The sequence below is a fragment of the Polypterus senegalus genome, chromosome 18 (assembly GCF_016835505.1).
Source record: "Polypterus senegalus isolate Bchr_013 chromosome 18, ASM1683550v1, whole genome shotgun sequence".
Lineage (NCBI taxonomy): Eukaryota > Metazoa > Chordata > Cladistia > Polypteriformes > Polypteridae > Polypterus > Polypterus senegalus.
Window position 1 is genome coordinate 29,528,145 of NC_053171.1, and position 19,343 is coordinate 29,547,487.

At 36.8% G+C, this 19,343-nt stretch overlaps 1 protein-coding gene across 3 annotated transcripts in view; it reads left to right on the forward strand.

Annotated features, from left to right (window-relative positions):
- Positions 1–19,343, forward strand: part of LOC120518331 (exocyst complex component 3-like protein 4) — a 107,152-nt gene that overhangs the window by 18,195 nt on the left and 69,614 nt on the right. For 2 of the 3 annotated variants that reach the window (XM_039741072.1, XM_039741071.1), the window contains exons 3-4: positions 10,430–10,612; positions 11,483–12,203. In XM_039741072.1, coding sequence (XP_039597006.1) covers positions 10,430–10,612; positions 11,483–12,203 — 904 coding nt within the window. Of the gene's footprint in view, positions 1–10,101; positions 10,201–10,429; positions 10,613–11,482; positions 12,204–19,343 lie in introns of those variants that run through there. The other variant, XM_039741073.1, reaches the window with a different exon arrangement.

Here is a 19,343-nt window from a genome sequence, read left to right on the forward strand (position 1 = left end):
TTCGGATGCAGTCCATCCCGCTTGAAGAAGCGGCCTTTCCCAAAAAAGATCCCAGTTGTCTATAAACCCGATGTCTTGATTCTCGCAGAAGCCTCTCAGCCAGTTGTTTAAACCCAGCAGATGACTGTAGTATTCATTCGATCGTCTGATGAGAAGTAGTGGACCTGAGATGAAGATTTTTGCGGATGGGGTCCTCTCCTTCGTGTCTTCAACTAGTGCTGCGAAGTCAGCCTTGAGAACCTCTGACTCTGGTGCCTTATGTCGTTTACGCCGCATGTAGAATGATGGATCCAATTGCCCTCTTGTGCTTCTGGTAGAAGGTCGGCCCCGCCTCATCACATCTCGAACTCGAGCACCGGGAAAACAAGAAACAAAGGATTTTCGATTAGGGCACGTGATATTCAGGTTTCGTACAATCGAATCACCTACCACGATTACATCACCCGAGGTTGAAGGCAGACTGGGGACGCGGAGAGGGTCGAATCGGTTCTGGATTTGAATGCTCGCCTGTGCCGATGGAGGTGTTCTAGCCTTGAACCCCCGCCTGCAAAGCTGAAACCCGGCGAGGTCTTCATCAGCGTTGTTGTTGCTCCTATGAGGCGCGGGGGTGAAGCTTACTTGCCCTTGGACTTGAGCGGCACGAGGTGGGGTTGATGTTACGCCGACTTCAGTTGTTGGCTGTGGTTTGTCCAGCAGCCGAGTCTTCAAGTCTCTGAGGTACCTTCGTCTGGACAGGAGTTTCTGAATCTGTTTGTCGAGTGCCTGGAGTTCTTTGACGACGACGGCAACGCGATTCATCTCACTGTCGGCCATTGTCTGCTTCTACTTCCGCTTCCGCTTCGTCACCAAGGAAAGAAAGAGAGAAAGTTAGTGTGTTTAGTGGTCCGTGGTGTGGGACAACTTTTTAAGTAATCAAAATAGCACAGCAACTACAATAGTATGTTGATCACCAGAGACATAGTCTTCCATGCTTTTGTGGTATTGACCAAGTAGTCCTTGAAAAATAGATCTTCTTACAGTGTTCACCTCTATATATGTAAAATCCAACGCCTCTCTGTCTCTCTGTGTGTAAGTCTGTCCGCTTTTCATGAGAGAACTACTTAACGGATTTAGATTGGGTTTTTTTCTATAATTTGCTTGAACATTCCCTTTGATTTTATGTCATCACACTAAGTATTATAGTTCGGTTGTGGCACTGATTTATTCATGCACATTCGAGAGACAGGCTGTAGGCTGAGGGGAGGGGGAGGCAGGACCGAGTAGGGAGCCGGGCAGGGCCATCCTCACTTGCATGCCTATAGACATAGAATTACTAGACGCCGCATGACCATCCGCATCGTACGTCAGCGTCGCTGCCATATTGCGAGTGGCACTGCTGTGGAGTGAAGTAATGGATAAAGATGCCTCATGCATGTGCTGCTTGGGATTGTACAAACCACTCAACGCTCCAAGCCAGATCCCATGGGATTACATTTCAGAGGTAAGGCTGAACAATTGTTTTGATTATGTTTGGCCATTAGAAAATCCCATTTTATAATCTTAGCACTCAAGGTCACCTTACAATAAAATTAAACAACATTGGTAAATTTAAAACAAGAGAATGATAAATCAAAAAGCAATAATTAGCAAACAAACAAAGATAACTGGCAGTAACAGTGCAAAATTCACAATTGGTATGCCAGTTTGAAAAGATAAGTTTTGAGGGCAGTTTTAAAATGCGATATTGAATCGAGTTGACGAATATGAGAGGGAAGAGAATTCCCGAGTTAAGGAGCACTAGGAGAGGATGCTCGAGCTCCCAAAGCACAGAGTCTGATGTGTGGTACAGAAAGTAGAGCTGCAGATGAGGATCTGAGTGAACGAGAGGAGTGTCAGTCTGTAGGAGATCAGTGAGGCTGTGGAGAGCTTTAAATGTTAAGAGTGGTATTTTGTATTGTATTCTGTAGTTAACAGGGAGCCAGTGAAATTGAGAGAGAATCTGTGTAATATGTTCAGCGGATTTAGAACAGCAGGTTATTATCCTGGCAGCAGAATTTTGAAGAAGCTGTAAGCGATGGATAAGTTTTTGTGGGATGCCAAATAGAATAGTATTATAGTAATTTATACGTGAGATGATTCGGGCATTAACCAATACTTTAGTACTGTGTTGCGTAAGAACAGGACGAAGTCTAGAAATGTTTCGGAGATGGAAGAATGAAGTCCAAGAAATATTACTTATATGGGAGGAATTATTTAATAAAAATTATTTAATAATAATAATAATTACTATTATTTAATAATTGTCATTATTAATGTATAAATGGCTATAAATAATTGCATGTAAACGATTCGCCAATATCTGTTGTATGTAAAGATACTGTTTTAAACGTTGTTGTTTTTCATCAGAAACCCGGTTTCCACGTCTACCTGTATTAGTTTAAATGGCACTTTTGCCACTCGCAATAGGGCGGACACGCTGACGTATCGTGTCGACTGAGCAACAGAGTGAATACAGCGTCTATCTATATATGTCTATGCACATGCCAGCCTCTGTTTGACTCACATGAGAACTACTTCATATTTATTTATTTAGATCAGGGTTTTTTCTATAATTTGCTTGAGCATTCCGGTTGATTTTTTTCTGGTTGATCGCTCTACCTTTCACCACGTGTTGGAGCGCATTTTGCCTCTGCTTAGCTAGCAATACCTGTTTGTTCAGCAGACATTATCATCTAGAGAGTGTTAAAGAGTAATGTTTGACGTTTTTCAGGGAGAGAGCACAGCTACGTGTGTTTTAGAAGGCACCTACTCATTGTCAGAGATATCACGGCCACATGCTCTTCTCCACACACAGGGGACGCTCTCCCATCAGAGCTGAACACAATCAGATACAGTGGCGGCATTTGATGTTGCAGCATACCTTCCATTACGCTTGGCCAGAGATGCTTTGTTGACTTTTTACGTTTTTGGCAAAATCAAAAATATTTTATATCAAGACACCCTTGGATACGGAAGCTATCAGTATAAATTCTTCACTATACAAATTATTATATATTTTTTATTTTTTTATTGATTTTAAAGTTTGTCCTGTTTCACTACTACGTAATGGAGCCGGGTGACAGCTAGTAGGTTATATTTTAATTTTTACATGCCCCCTTTAAAATAATAACTCAGTCAGAATAGTGAATCAGCTTCACAGTAATTGGACATTATTATGGGCTGTCATTGTCTCTGGGATATATTCCATGAGCTTCCATGATTTCAGGCCTGACATTAGGAATGGCTAGAAACCAAAAGGGATATTGTTTCTTTTATCTTGTTCATATAGTTTCTTGCAGAGAGTTGGGGTTTTATTACAGAGCTCCAGATGCTCCACCTGAGTATAAACCTGAATAAAAATTGATGACAGCTTCTGCTGTAAGTTTCTGATTTCAACAATAGCAGCCCACAGGTCTGAAAAACATCTTTGTATTTAGGTTTGCACTTAGAACTCTATTTTGTTCATACATCAGCCTTGAATTCATTTCATTCTTCTGGGCTTTCTTCACTCAACTAGAATGTAAAGAACCAAATTATGTCATCAGACATGAAAGATCCTTATAAAATGGCCACAAGCAAAAAAGTTATGTTGAGGCTTTGATAAAAAAAATTATTATTAATTTGTAAAAAAAAACAGAATGACTGCAGATTAGGATCACATAGCACTTTTAGCACACAGTCATGGTCCACCGAGCATCACATGGTCCCCCACAATAGGAAAATGTTAGGATTTTTCAAAATCTTTTTTTTTATTTCATATTTTGTTCTTTATTTCTTTGTTGGTGCATTATAGTTTTTGAATCATCCATCCATCCATCCATTTTCTAACCCGCTGAATCCGAATACAGGGTCACGGGGGTCTGTAGAATTAATATCCCTTTTTTTTGCCTTCAGTTTTGTTTTGATATGGTCTGAAAATTTTACGCTACTATTTTAGTACTGTATACCTGGTCGCCATTTGGTTTTTTATGGACATCACCGCTTTGATACTCTGAGCAATCTTTGGTGATAGTGAAATGCCCTGCTTGCTATCATATGACAGCTGGAAGTCACAATTTGTGATATAATTCTTGTCCAAATTTGTGGTTATTTCTAAAAACATATTTTGTGAATGTGTGTTATGGTTAAATGTGTTTGATGATCAGAAACATTTTGTGTGACAAACATGCAAAAGAATAAGAAATCAGGAAGGGGGCAAATAGTTTTTCACACCACTGTATGTAAAGATACTGTTTTAAACGTTGTTGTTTTTCATCAGAAACCCGGTTTCCACGTCTACCTGTATTAGTTTAAATGGCACTTTTGCCACTCGCAATAGGGCGGACACGCTGACGTATCGTGTCGACTGAGCAACAGAGTGAATACAGCGTCTATCTATATATGTCTATGCACATGCCAGCCTCTGTTTGACTCACATGAGAACTACTTCATATTTATTTATTTAGATCAGGGTTTTTTCTATAATTTGCTTGAGCATTCCGGTTGATTTTTTTTCTGGTTGATCGCTCTACCTTTCACCACGTGTTGGAGCGTACTTTGCCTCTGCTTAGCTAGCAATACCTGTTTGTTCAGCAGACATTATCATCTAGAGAGTGTTAAAGAGTAATGTTTGACGTTTTTCAGGGAGAGAGCACAGCTACGTGTGTTTTAGAAGGCACCTACTCATTGTCAGAGATATCACGGCCACATGCTCTTCTCCACACACAGGGGACGCTCTCCCATCAGAGCTGAACACAATCAGATACAGTGGCGGCATTTGATGTTGCAGCATACCTTCCATTACGCTTGGCCAGAGATGCTTTGCTGACTTTTTACGTTTTTGGCAAAATCAAAAATATTTTATATCAAGACACCCTTGGATATGGAAGCTATCAGTATAAATTCTTCACTATACAAATTATTATATATTTTTTTAATTTTTTTTTATTGATTTTTAAAGTTTGTCCTGTTTCACTACTACGCGAATGGAGCCGCGGGTGACAGCTAGTAGGTTATATTTTAATTTTTACATGCCCCCTTTAAAATAATAACTCAGTCAGAATAGTGAATCAGCTTCACAGTAATTGGACATTATTATGGGCTGTCATTGTCTCTGGGATATATTCCATGAGCTTCCATGATTTCAGGCCTGACATTAGGAATGGCTAGAAACCAAAAGGGATATTGTTTCTTTTATCTTGTTCATATAGTTTCTTGCAGAGAGTTGGGGTTTTATTACAGAGCTCCAGATGCTCCACCTGAGTATAAACCTGAATAAAAATTGATGACAGCTTCTGCTGTAAGTTTCTGATTTCAACAATAGCAGCCCACAGGTCTGAAAAACATCTTTGTATTTAGGTTTGCACTTAGAACTCTATTTTGCTCCGATACATCAGCCTTGAATTCATTTCATTCTTCTGGGCTTTCTTCACTCAACTAGAATGTAAAGAACCAAAGTATGTCATCAGACATGAAAGATCCATATAAAATGGCCACAAGCAAAAAAGTTATGTTGAGGCTTTGATAAAAAAAATTATTATTAATTTGTAAAAAAAAACAGAATGACTGCAGATTAGGATCACATAGCACTTTTAGCACACAGTCATGGTCCACCGAGCATCACATGGTCCCCCACAATAGGAAAATGTTAGGATTTTTCAAAATCTTTTTTTTTATTTCATATTTTGTTCTTTATTTCTTTGTTGGTGCATTATAGTTTTTGAATCATCCATCCATCCATCCATTTTCTAACCCGCTGAATCCGAATACAGGGTCACGGGGGTCTGTAGAATTAATATCCCTTTTTTTTGCCTTCAGTTTTGTTTTGATATGGTCTGAAAATTTTTACGTTACTATTTTAGTACTGTATACCTGGTCGCCATTTGGTTTTTTATGGACATCACCGCTTTGATACTCTGAGCAATCTTTGGTGATAGTGAAATGCCCTGCTTGCTATCATATGACAGCTGGAAGTCACAATTTGTGATATAATTCTTGTCCAAATTTGTGGTTATTTCTAAAAACATATTTTGTGAATGTGTGTTATGAGTGTTTTTGTTTATTATGACTGAGTTGCTTGCTTGGATTTTGTGCATGTTATTCTGACTGTCCTGTTTTTTAACAACAAATGTAAATCTCTTGGGGTCTCATTTATAAAGCTTGCGTTTGCACAAAAAAGAGGTCTGAAATAAGCGTGAACAACTTACCACGCAATATTGGGATTTATAAAGAAAAACTTGATGGGGGCATGTGCGTATATGGGAAATGATCAAGCAGGGAAACACAGGCAAACCAACTAAATGACAACTCATATATGTAATAATTCATATCATTCAGCTGTTATAATAATGTGCATTGACATGATAAACATATTACACCTCAAAAACAATGACTAAGATGCACAGACTGTATTTTAGTTCCTTTTAAAGTGAACCAATGCTATATATTTGCACTGAATAACTTTTTTAGTTTTACGTTAGTTTACATTGCACACCTGTTGTCACTTCTCAGGGAATTGGCTGACAGATCTGGAATATCTTAGCCAAGCTTCACTCCATCATGCTTGTAGCATGTGCAAGAAGCTATTAACTGACCAGCAAGACACTACATCCAGTTTTCGTATGGTGTGGATGTACATACATAAACCATAACAGGTTTTTGCCAACATAAAAAGTCAATTTGCAGCAGTGTATGGTTCTCCTAACATAATTGGAGCAGTTTACTGCACTTACAATGCAATAAGGGCACCTATGAGAACAAAGCTGCTTCTGTTAACCATAAGCAGTTACATTCCATTAATGCACAACTCATCCAAGATGTAACAAACAAAAATTGTGTCTCAGTGGCCTGGGTCATCCCGTGATTAATTTATTTTCAGGCAAAGTAGCTTTGACATACATGATAGTGCTGTACATTTTGGATGGCTTGTTGGCGAGGTAACTGGGTGAACCCTTAGTATTTCATTTGGCCTGTACTATCGATTATAAAAGCAATCATATCATTAAATATGCCAGGTAATAGTGGCTACCCAGTCAGACAATGATACGCTTTTCCTGGACCCCCAGAGCACAGAGGAGAGACGCTATAATGCTGCTTATTATCTTGTGCTCTCAGTTGCAGAGCGCAGCCAGATACTCTTGAATACAGTTGGAGGGGTCTCAGTGTGTCAGAATGGACAGGCTTCTCTACCATCCAATAAAGTTTTGCATCATTGTGATTGCATAAGTATGAGGTTGATTAGCAGGCTCCATATATGGATGTTTCATGGAGGCGTTGGAGGTGTGTTCATGCATGCAAATTTCTAAGGTGATTTGTAATTTATAAACAGTAAATTGTGTAGAAATGGCAGGCTTTATAAATGTGATTTTATTTGGTGTATGCATTTTCTTGTTTTTTTGGCGTGCACATATTTTCACACTCAAATCCACACAAAGTTTTATAAATGAGGCTTATGTCCTTTTAAACTTGCTGTGTCTTTAGTTCTGCCTGTGCAGAACAAAAAATAAATATATAAATCTTAGATATACAAATTGTATATTTAGTAAAAGCCATTATTCACACCAAGGCCCATAAGATTAAAACTGGGTTGAAAAATGTAAGAGTACAGTACATGGTATGCAGACCTTCTCCAAGCTAAACTAAACCCACTTGACAATACTTTACCTGTTTTTCTCATTTCAGATTAGCTTTAATACATAATTGTTTAGGTATTGTTTCAGAGGTGCTAGATTGTGCCATGTTAATTTATTACCAGGAAACACAAGCTTGTTTTTGTTCTAGCAGGGATTCCTGAGAAGTCTGTGCCACAGTCACCTGTTGTGTAATAAGCACATGATGGGCAACATATACTAATGTTTCTCTCTGCCTCATTTTCACATTACTCAATGCAAAATCATCTTTTAGCTTTTAGTATGAGGTGTAACATTTTGCCCTTCATCATATACATCTTATTACTTCTAAGATATAAACATTCTTTAAGGTATTCAAGTTATCCTTCTGCCTCTTTGCACATACAGGAGGAGGACATTGTACCTTGTTCACAATATTATTTTTTAACTTGGTCTTTTCTGTACAATGCTTAAAATGTTCAATTAATTGCAGCCTGTAAATGTCAAGGCTGTATGTAATAAATTAAAGGAAACAAGAATTCAGGGTACAGTAATCCTTCGCTATATCGTGGTTCGACTTTCGCGGCTTCACTCTATCGCGGATTTTATATGTAAGCATAACTAAATATATAACGGTGATTTTTCGCTGTTTCGCGGGTTCTGCGGACAATGGGTCTTTTTACTTCCTGTACATGCTTCCTCAGTTGGTTTGCCCAGGTGATTTCATACAAGGGACGCTATTGGCGGATAGCTGAGAAACTAACCAATCAGAGCACACAGTTAAGTTCCTGTGTGCTAAATGCGGTGTTAACCAGGAAGTCTCGTCTTGCTCATTCAACATCAATGTGTTTCGCTGTGTAAAGAGTTAACTTTTGTGCTATTTTGTGTATCTTTGTGCATAGTCAAGCCCTTCATTAAGGCTCCACAACGATCTGCTCCTGCTACTGCTTCAGGGTCTGTGCCCAAGCGCCAACGGAAGATGTTAACGATTGCCGAAAAGGTAAACATTTTGGATTTGTTGAAAGAAGGGAAAAGCTACACCGCTGTAGGACGCCATTACAGCATCAATGAGGCTACGATTCTTTTTATTTAAAAAGTAGGAAAGGAATATAAGATCTACGGCCGCAGTGTCCTTTTAACCAGGGTGCAAAACAAGTTGTAAGTGGATGTAATTAGGCAGTAGTCTGGATGGAATCTGCTTTAGGGATTTGGATTGATGAAGAATAATGGCGGTGCTACACAGTTGCCTGAAGTGGCTCCTTTAGAAGGGCTGTAACGCTCTCCTTTGTTGTGCAGTAAAATTAAACTCATTGTTATCGGACAAGTCATCATGTCATTGTTGGTGAGTAACCATAATTAATTTTCTACTTACAGTACTTAGTACATGTAAGTATGTTTAGTGTCACTGTACACACATTTACTGGATACAATTTTTCTTGAATTGTACGTATTTATTGCTGGTGGCCTGTCTATCGTAATGGCTGTAACATACAGTATGTGATATCGTAGACACTCAATATCTTTAAAATAATATTTAGGTTTTACTGTATATAAACAGTGTGTTTACATACATAATTTCAATGAATCTTACCTAATATCTAAGAGAATACAAAGGGATTATGCTGTATAACTGTGCAGGGAATATTTATAAACAGTGTGGGAGAGTTTATAAGGGCTTAAAATATATAAAAATAACCATACAAACATATGGTTTCTACTTTGCGGATTTTCTCCTATCGCGGGGGTGGGGGGTGTCTGGAACGCAACCCTCGCGATCGAGGAGGGATTACTGTATATTGCTTTTGATCTAAAGCCTCCGAAACTTTGTAATGATACAAGATTATAGATCAAAGTGTTACATTCAAATCTGATTGAAGCTACATTTTTACAAGATGTGCTACAGGGTGAAATTTTATTTATACCCAAAATTCCCATTGGTCATCGTCTTTGTTGTTTCAGGGTGACAGCTGGATGGGGCTCGAGATGCACTCATGTAAGCACATTTACAGGATGATTGTGATTTATAAAGGCTAAATTGCACTCAAATATGCATATAAAGGTTTTATAAATCAGATTTTTTCATGTCTGAATCCAGACAAAGTTTTATAAATGAGACCCCTGGTATACCTTTTCATGGTGTGTTTTAAATAGGTTTGTGAAGAATGGTTATGGAGTCTAATCTTTGGATCATTCTCAGTTTGACATTTCTTTTTGAGACCAGTTTTGCAGGAAAACATTGCTCCTGGCAAAATGGCAGTACTTATCATTGAAGCACTAAAACACCTACGCCACATCAAGGTTATAATCTTAGGAGGTGTCTGTTGAAACACCTTACCTTATTGAAGCAGCATTGGACAGGCTAGGTCCTGTCACAGCACATTCATGTTGTACAATTCTCATTGCTTCAGATCGTGACTGAGCTAGTAACAAATGGAATCATAATTTTAATTTTATTAAGCCAGCTGCCAATGAACTAACAGAAATATTTAAAAAAGTGATTATGGGCCAATGAAATGTTAAGTCTTGTAGAGATGACATGGTATAAATAATCAGACACTTTACAGTGTCACTGTGCAAGAAGTTTGTTTGCAGATAGGTGAGTGAGAAACACTGTCACTTGATATCTTCTGCATTTACGTATTTTTTTCTTGAACAAGCAAAATTATTAAATGATATGATGTATTGCATGGTTAAATCCATCCATGTCTTTTTCCTATAAAATATATACAGTATGGCTGGACTATGCAGGTGAAGCTATAATGCTCACTTTGTAGAAAATTTCTTAGATTTTTGTTGATTAATAGTTACTCTAATTCTTTTCCAAGTATCTGCCAAGAGCCCCAAGGCAGAAACAGAAGAGGAGTCATCCTTGACAAAGAAGGGATTTAAAGAGAGATTAAGCTTCAGAAGTAAAAAGACCCCTGCTAGGAAAGAGATGTTTAAGGAACCATTAGAGGAAAGTCCTACAGAAGACTGGACAATTGTGAGTCCTACTACTCCACTCTCTGGTAAGAGTGTTGACCTTTTATATATAGTATGTAGAAATTTGCTGGTTAAAATAAACTCAAGATATCATTGTGTCTTTATTTTTTTGGGTGTGGAGTATAGTTTTATTTTGCCAGGCAGCTGGATGAAGTTCAAACAGTTAAAAGAGTTGAAGACCTCAGCAAGGTGGTAAAAATTTTGGTGGTAATAGATATGTTCAACTGATAAAAACTTTTTGTCTCTATTGAGGTTAAATATTTTGGAAAAATGCAGTACTGTCAGGCCTTGTTGTGTTCAGCAAATTTCCACAGCAGGAATGGAATCATCCCGTGCCAGATAACTAATTTTAGTGTTTGCACAATGTAGCTTCAAATCTGCAACTGTACATACAATGTGTCTTGCTGAGGCCAGTGGTTCCTTTGCTTCATCTTAAAGCTTCATTCAGTTTAGCTCATAGTGAGCATGACACTGTACCTGGGTGCTGTCTTACTCCTTCGTGTAAGTTAACAATTTTAATTAAGTGCCATTTTCCTGTAAATTAACAACTTATTTCTATATCACCCACAGGGCCTTTGTGTCAGAGAATAGAGTGTGCATGCTGCAATGGTCAAGTAAACTTATTAGCATCCTGCTATTGTAGACTGTTCATCTCACATTTATTCCTTGCTAAAGCATGGTTAATTTACAGCGTCTTGTTATCTTTCTTATCTCTTTTGTTTCTCATTGCTTGTGATAAGAAGAAATGTCATTTTGCATTTGCCTCCAGTAGGTGAATTATTATGTTGGGTGCTGCACTTTGAAAAATAAGTTTTTTTCAGTGGTTCTATTTATTGTACATAAGGTTCAAATTTATCATTTTTTTTAATTTGTTTTTTATTTTATCCTCAAAATAGTTATGCAGATCAACACATTAATCAACGAAGAGATTTTAGAAGATGCCTACAGCAATCTTTGTTTGTTAAGAAATGAACTTAAATCTGAAGGTACCGGGGCTGGCTCAGAGGGCTGCCAGATAGAGCTGGAGAAAAAGAGAAAAGATGTGCAGCTCCTTTATGCTTCTCTTCAGGATAAAATTAAAAAAATAATCATGCAGTCCATCCATTGTGCTCATGAGCATTTAAGTATTGCTGCTAAAATTATTGACAAAGAGGCTGAGGCTGAACAAGAGAACAATGTTTGTCTAGCTGGTCTTCAGAAATGGACTGATCTTTGGAAGGAAGCTATTCTTGAAAGTGCAAAAAAGAATATTGAAGAACTCTATAGCACAACAAAGAGGAATCAGACATGTTTAGCTGTGCATTTGGCAAACTTAGGAAAGATGATTGTGTCTGATCTGAAACATGTGAAAAATGATCTGAGACAGAAATATCCAGAATCACTGAGTGTATGTGAGGCATATGCTGATGGATATCACCAAGCTACATCCTTACACTTGGAAGACATTATCCAGCCAGTCATCAATCCATTGTCTGAACTTGCTTTAACCAGTGTAAAGTCTGGTGGAGCTGGAGCCAGTCCTGACAGCAGTGTACTCAATGCAGAAACCAATCAGTATACTTTTGAATATAATGAACTATATGCAGTCTTAAAATGGGTTACCAAGGACTATGTTGGGTAAGCTATGAATTGTTTATTCTTTTTCTTCATTTAGCCTGCATGTGGATTTCAATTTGATGATCAAGGAATTCAACTTTAACTATGTCACACTATGATTACTGTTTTAAGAAATCACAAAGTATACACTAAGTATATATTTGTTTGATCAGATCAAAAGCATTTATTTATTATTATTAATGGTGTAAAACTGGTTTTAGATAAGTAATTAGGTAGAAATCTGTTTTATTTCAAGGAGTTCACATATTTGTGTATGTTGCGTATTTAACAACATTATTATGTTTTCATAATATAATATGCATATCCCTTGTGAGCCGTGTCACACTCTTACCCTAACATGTACAACTTTCTCAGTGTGGGAGGAAAATCTGAGTACCCAAAGTAAAACCTCCACAAACCAAGGGAGAATGTGAAAACTCCACAAGGGCAAATGATTCAAATCTGTATCTTTGAGACACAGCATTAACCACTGTGCTGTCTTAACACCTATCATATGTTACAGTTTCTTCAAGTTTTGAGAAGTACCATTGCTGCACATTAGGAGTACCTGCAAACTGCAAAAACTGCTGGTACTCCAAACAACAAAATCAAGAAGCACTAGTACTCTCACTTCAGGCAGTGTAGAGAAGGACATTAAACAAGAGGCTGTTCGAATTAAGGCCACAAACTTTTTACACTTGTGAGTTATGCCATGCAATTGAACAGTTTGATTCTTTCTATTTAAGAAAGCTAAATGTTCCATTTTTGGATGAAATAGTTGAATAATATTTTACAGTGGTATTTTGTGCACTGAAAAGTATCATGTGCCAAAGACTAACTGATATGGACTGAGCCCAAACCATACTTAATTCAATCAAGCATGTGCATTTTGTTCCTTTAAGGCTTTTCACCTCTGGGCATGGCTTGTTTCTTTTGAAATTCACGAGAACTGAAAATCATTAAATGTTAGTATTATTCACTCAATTGAAGTAATTCTCTGTTTTTTTCCTTTATTAATTTTCTTTAATTGAGCTAATGCCTTTAAAACTATGCACTTTAAACTCACAAATTAAATGGAGTCTATAAGAGACCATTAAATTTGTAAAAACAAAGCAACTCATTGAAACTGTTTCTATATTATGATCTCTAAAAATATATGTTGATAGTCTGCTCCTAGGTTAGTTGTAGATTTCTTAGAATATCTTATTTGAAGTACAGCTTTTAGCCTGACCTTAAAGAAATTTTGTCTGGTTTTTACAGGGACAGTGATGTTAAAGTTGCTTTTTCCATTTCTACTGTATTCCTGGTTCCCTTTGTGACCCTATGCCATCCTCAGTACAAACTACAGTATATGATGGCACCTTGTTTTTTTTCTGCACAGTTCCTGTTCCTTAATAGATAGATGCACATGCCAGGACTGAAATAAATAGAAATGCAGTATGCTCAGGAATAAACTGAAGGGGTTCCACAATACCCCTCCTGCAGCTTTCACTATATGACTATATGAGAAATGCTGGTAAGACTTTGGTGTCTGAATAAGCAGACATGTCCACTGGTTCCATGTCTCAAAGCACTAAAGAAGTACCCTGAGTTGTGAGTGACCATTGTTTATATATTGTCAGAGGAGCTGCATATTGCAGTGGTAGACTGGTTATTATTATATCAATTTTTAGTTCTTTGTGGATAATCAGAATAAAACAATACAGAATTCATAATGGAAGCAATTCCACTGTTAAAATAGGCCTCCCTTTGTTTGGGTGTTTCTGTTAATATAGAATTAAAGCATGTCAGCCAGTATTGAGATGTGTGTCTTGATTAAAGTAAAAAAACAACTATTGTCGTCAGACAATATAGCTCTGTAATTGTCATTGACTCAGAAATTATATTTATAAAATCATCAAACGATCATTCATCCACCCCTGCCTAAATACCACATTACTTTTTATCTTATTTATTATTACTTTTTTAAGAATGTCATAATTCAATACCACGCTATGCTAACTCAGTGGTTTTCAAACCTGCTCCTTAAGTACCCCCTGCAGCTACTATAATTATTTTAATTTAAAAATGTATTAATAAGGGAGATTACTGAAAATAATTTAATTCTTGGTTTAATCAGATGGCTTATTTTTCTTTCAGAACAACACAGTGAGCAAGAATGTGTAGTTTACTTCTGTACGAAAAAAACATATAGCGATTTGTACAGAATACAACAATTTTTAATGATCGGAATTTATGATACAGTTGTTTGAACATATAATAGGATAACTCATTGAGTTTGCTAGGCCCATAATTCTTTTGCATAAACAACATCAAATTTCACCAGCGATGAAAAAGTGCCAGGCTGTACATCTGTTTGACTGTATTTTTTGGGCTGTTTTGTAATCTTATTAGTATTTATTTTCTTTTTATTTGTTTGCTTGTGACATTTCATTGTTACCAGGAAACCAAGATGACCGACATGACATGGTTTTACATGGTATGATTGACATTTTATCAGAAGGTACAGTCTTGTGATTTTGTTGCCATTTTGAGCCCATATGTAAGCTCACCTTGAAGCATTTGTAGATTGTGCTTTTACTAAGAGAGCAGTGTCTAAGTATGCATTTTCTACTCTCCTCTGAGCACTTTTTTTCTGATTCCTTCTGTACAACAAGAAAGTCAATTACTGTTCTTTGTTTATAATATACATTACTGCTGTTTTGACGGCCAACTGATGATGTGCTAGTAAGTCTATTGTTTGATTGAGGTGTAGTAGAAAGTAGGACTTTTCAAATTAACCAGATATTTCCTGTTAGTTTTAACTGAATTAGTGTAACATTTTTTGAAAAAAATCATCAATATTTTTTTTGATTTTACTTGAATGCATTATATAGTATGTAGAAGGTATTGTCTTTTTCTCTTAGCATGGCATAAAAGGCATCAAACCCAAGCAAATAAAATCTATATGCTTTGTCCAAGATTATAACAAAGAAGATTTTAATTCCCTTAGCAGGTTTCTTGATCCATTTTAAGTCATTAGTACTTCAACGCAGTTTGTGCATACCACATCTATACCCGTGGCTGTATCCCCTGAATCTAAATTTAATACAAACATAATGCGTTAATCATGAATGACACTTTGTAGACCATAGCTAAGATAAATGATATCTCATGATAAAACCAAACGGGCAAAGAAGTAACTGAGAATGTATCCTTGCAAGCCTTTTTGTGCACAATCATGTATCTATGAGGTCATAGGAAGTGGACATCTGTTCACTATAGAACTGGTACTGCTTTCACTCATAAACAAAGAATAAATAATGCTCAGTTTAAAGGAAAATCAAATGTCTAAAAAGTCGTCCTTCATTTAACAGCTCCAAGAACCAATAAAGGGTTATGATAAACCCTTTTCACACTGTGGAAACATTGTGCTGAATACAGAATACAAACACACAAATTTCAGTACTGCAGTATTGTCCCAAGAGCTGGCTATTAAAATAACAAAAGAAACCTTAATAAAGCATAAATATCAGTGTTGAAACCACAGCTCGAGAGTATATAGTCTGCAAAAGTTGATTCAATTAAATTGTTTCCTGTTGAGTGTATTAATGTAAGAGAAAGCAGTAATATGTATAGTTTTAATCTTAATGCAAACATTGCCTTTTAAAATTTGATAGAATTTTTATGAAAATATTAGAATGATTGGGGGGCAGCACAGTGGCGCAGTGGGTAGTGCTGCTGCCTCGCAGTTAGGAAACCCGGGTTTGCTTCCCGGGTCCGCCCTGCATGGAGTTTGCATGTTCTCCCCATGTCTGCTTGGGTTTCCTCCACATACTCCGGTTTCCTCCCACAGTCCAAAGACATGCAGGTTAGGTGAATTGGTGATCCTAAATTGTCCCTAGTTTGTGTGGTGTGTTTGTGTTTGTGCCATGCTATGGGCTGGTGCCTTGCCTGGGGTTTGTTTCCTGCCTTGCACCCTGTGTTGGCTGGGATTGGCTCCAGTAGACCCCTGTGACCCTGTTGTTAGGAAATAGTGGGTAGGATAATGGATGGATGGATATTAGAATGACTGACTATTCCTGATAACAGAGTGCAGCTTCTTAACATGTGTTTGGTGCATTTTATGATCATATCTTTTCACAGATGGTGTCTGCATGATGCCTTTCATCCAGTGTAAGTGAGTAAACATAACTTAACTGTAGCGCACCATGGGTTCCAAAAATACTTGTAAACGATTTGAAAATAAACAGAACAAATGAGATAAATAATATCAATGTTCCTATAGGCAAGATCAAACATGTGCAAACACATCGCCAGAAGCCACTTTGGCACATCCATCTTTGAAAGCTTCATTTATCCTTAATCTTCCTGGTTCATCTGACTATTTGAAATCACTTTCAGACTATCTGTAATACCTTTTATGATGACATTAGTGAACTGAGCCAGACTGGGTTTATGGTATTTCTTCTAGTTTTATAATTTCAGGGCTATGGAGGAAACAAAGGGATGTCACACTTCTAGCTCTCCTTCAGTACCCCATGCTCTGTTTTCTTTAAATTGACTCATATAAGGACAATATAATGATCAATCTCCAGGTAACAAAAATAATAAATATTTGTACTTTTTGCTCGCTAAAGAAATTTAATATACAAGAAGTCAGATATGAAATAATGTGACGTGAGATTCATATCCTTATAATTGTTTAGGATGATTTTATTAGAGTTAAAGGCTTGTAATTTCATAAAATCAGCTTTATTTGCATGATCATTCTGTGGCAATTATTTTTTTTTTAGTCTCTGAATATTCGCTAAATCAAATAATGGGTCAATATAGACACCTTTCACATCAAGGCAACTTTGTACTGCATCCAGAAGGCAAACACACAAGTTTTGATGTTACCCTACTGTAACAAGAGCCAGTTCTGAGTCGTTTCTCTTTTTTTTTGGTTCTTTATTTCATCTTATACAATTTCTTCTATTAGGAATTTGTTAGTTTTCACATACCCTTTGGGGTCAGATTGCAGGGATGGCTATTGTACACGTCCCTGGAGCAACTGCAGATTAAGGGCCTTTGCTTAATCTGCAATCTGACCCCAAATGATCTCTTTTGGCAGTAATGGGGATTCAAACGGGCAATCTTCAGGTTACCAGTGCAGATCCTTAGACTCGGAGCCACCACTCTGTCCATTTTTGTAATTTCTAGGTCAAGTATGTCTTTGGTCTGAAATAAACCAAGCTTTAATCTACTAGCTAATCTACTACTAATCTACCTATCACTATTTTCAGCTAAAATTGTAGCAGTGTACACTGTCATTTGAGACGGCTTTTCTGAGGTAGCTTGATTTACATGGTTCTGAAAGCAGTTTATGTTTTAAAAATAAGTGCATAGTTTTATTATAAAGATAGCTATCCTCTTCCTACTCCTCAGTCACCACACAAATACATGAAAATTCTTCTCTATTTCTGATTCACATTTTTGAGGCTTATCTTGCCCGCAATTAAATGTTGTATTTCCTAAAAAGTGCTGTCATTTTATTGTTATTTTCTATTTAACTATTTCATAGCAGAAGTATTTCATTGTCTTTATCCAATTAATATTGTACAGTTTTCCAGCAGTATTGGGTGAAAGTCAGGTATCATCCAGGGACGAGATGCATATTCTTCTTTATAGACATACCAGTAGAATACAGAATTACCAAACAACCTAAAACACACTTAAGGGTGTTTGAGGAGACCCAAATTAAACAGGGAAAACTTCAAAATGGCATACAGAGAGTGGCAATCCCAGGAAATAAATCATGAGACCTAAATCTATGATGCTGGAATGCTAGCAAATAAGCTACTATATCACACCCCTTCTACTGTTTTTTTAATTCTTCAAAATATTTTTTTAATCCAGTAAATTGCTTTCTGAGTGAAAAAGGCTTGAACTGTGATTTGACTAACCACAACCAAAGAGGTTGTTTTACAAATAAGATAAAATTACATGACGAAGCAACAAAAGCATTTAATAGAACAGCACTTACTATATTATTTATTTTTGATGTTCAAAAAGAATTTAGTATATTTAATGAGAGGGTAAAAATCAAACTAGAAGGAGTGTGAATGCAGTCTAATTTGGAGATAAATGCAAATTGATCTTAACACATAAAGTTATTTGTTGTGGTGTAAGAGAGTTTTTCATCTTGGTGTTCTTCCTGGGTAATGTTGAGGATTCTGTGCTTTATACTGCAGTTTATACAAATTATTTAGATACTAGCTACTCATTTAAGATGGGTTTAAAATCAAAGTAATAAATATGGACCTCAGCATTGATGATTGCAGTGCACCATCTATTGAAATATATTTTGTAAGGAATGTAGTAGTAAAATGCATTGTATTTGTCATTAAGATAATTTGTATTAATAGTTTGCTGTGTTAAGTACAAGTTAAGAGAAGCTGTTCTACTGAACAACACACTTGTTGGTGTCATATGGAATATTGTGAGCAGCATATTAGAGAAGAGATACAACAGAATTAGGGGAAGTCCAGGGACTAGCCACAAAATTGATTCTAGCACTGCCAGTATCAGTTATGAGGAAAGACTGAAAGAGATTCACATTAAATCAATGGAGATTAAGAGCTAACATGCTAGCAGTTTTTAAAATTATGCAGGGGGTAAGTAGGATAGATACCAGTTGTAACTTTAAATGAGATGTTTAACTAAAGCACAGGGATACAACTTTGCATAAACATTACAGTTTTTCAATGCACAGAGAGCATGTCTATGTGTAAGACGTTACCTAGTACTATTCTAGATAGTAAAAATTAATATCTAAAAATTGACAATACATTTGATGAATGTTAGGCGAACAGAGATTTGCAAATTATATTAGTCTTAAATAGATTGTTCTCATCAATGTAGATGTATGAGTGTGGGCAAAGGAAAAACAGATGTAGGTAATGTGTGGCAATATCTAGTTAAATTGTAGTCCCAAAACAGACAATGTCAGTCTGCTTTTTTTATAATTATCAGAATCAGGTCAACGGCTATCAGGCATATACCTTACCTTTTGTTTTTCGTCACTACACTTTGGTTAATTGATTCACCTTCACTGATTCAGCTGCTGGATGGTGGTCTTTTGCAGGAGGCCCAAATGCAAGCATTGCTCTAAGCCACATTTCTTGACCTGGCCCTTAA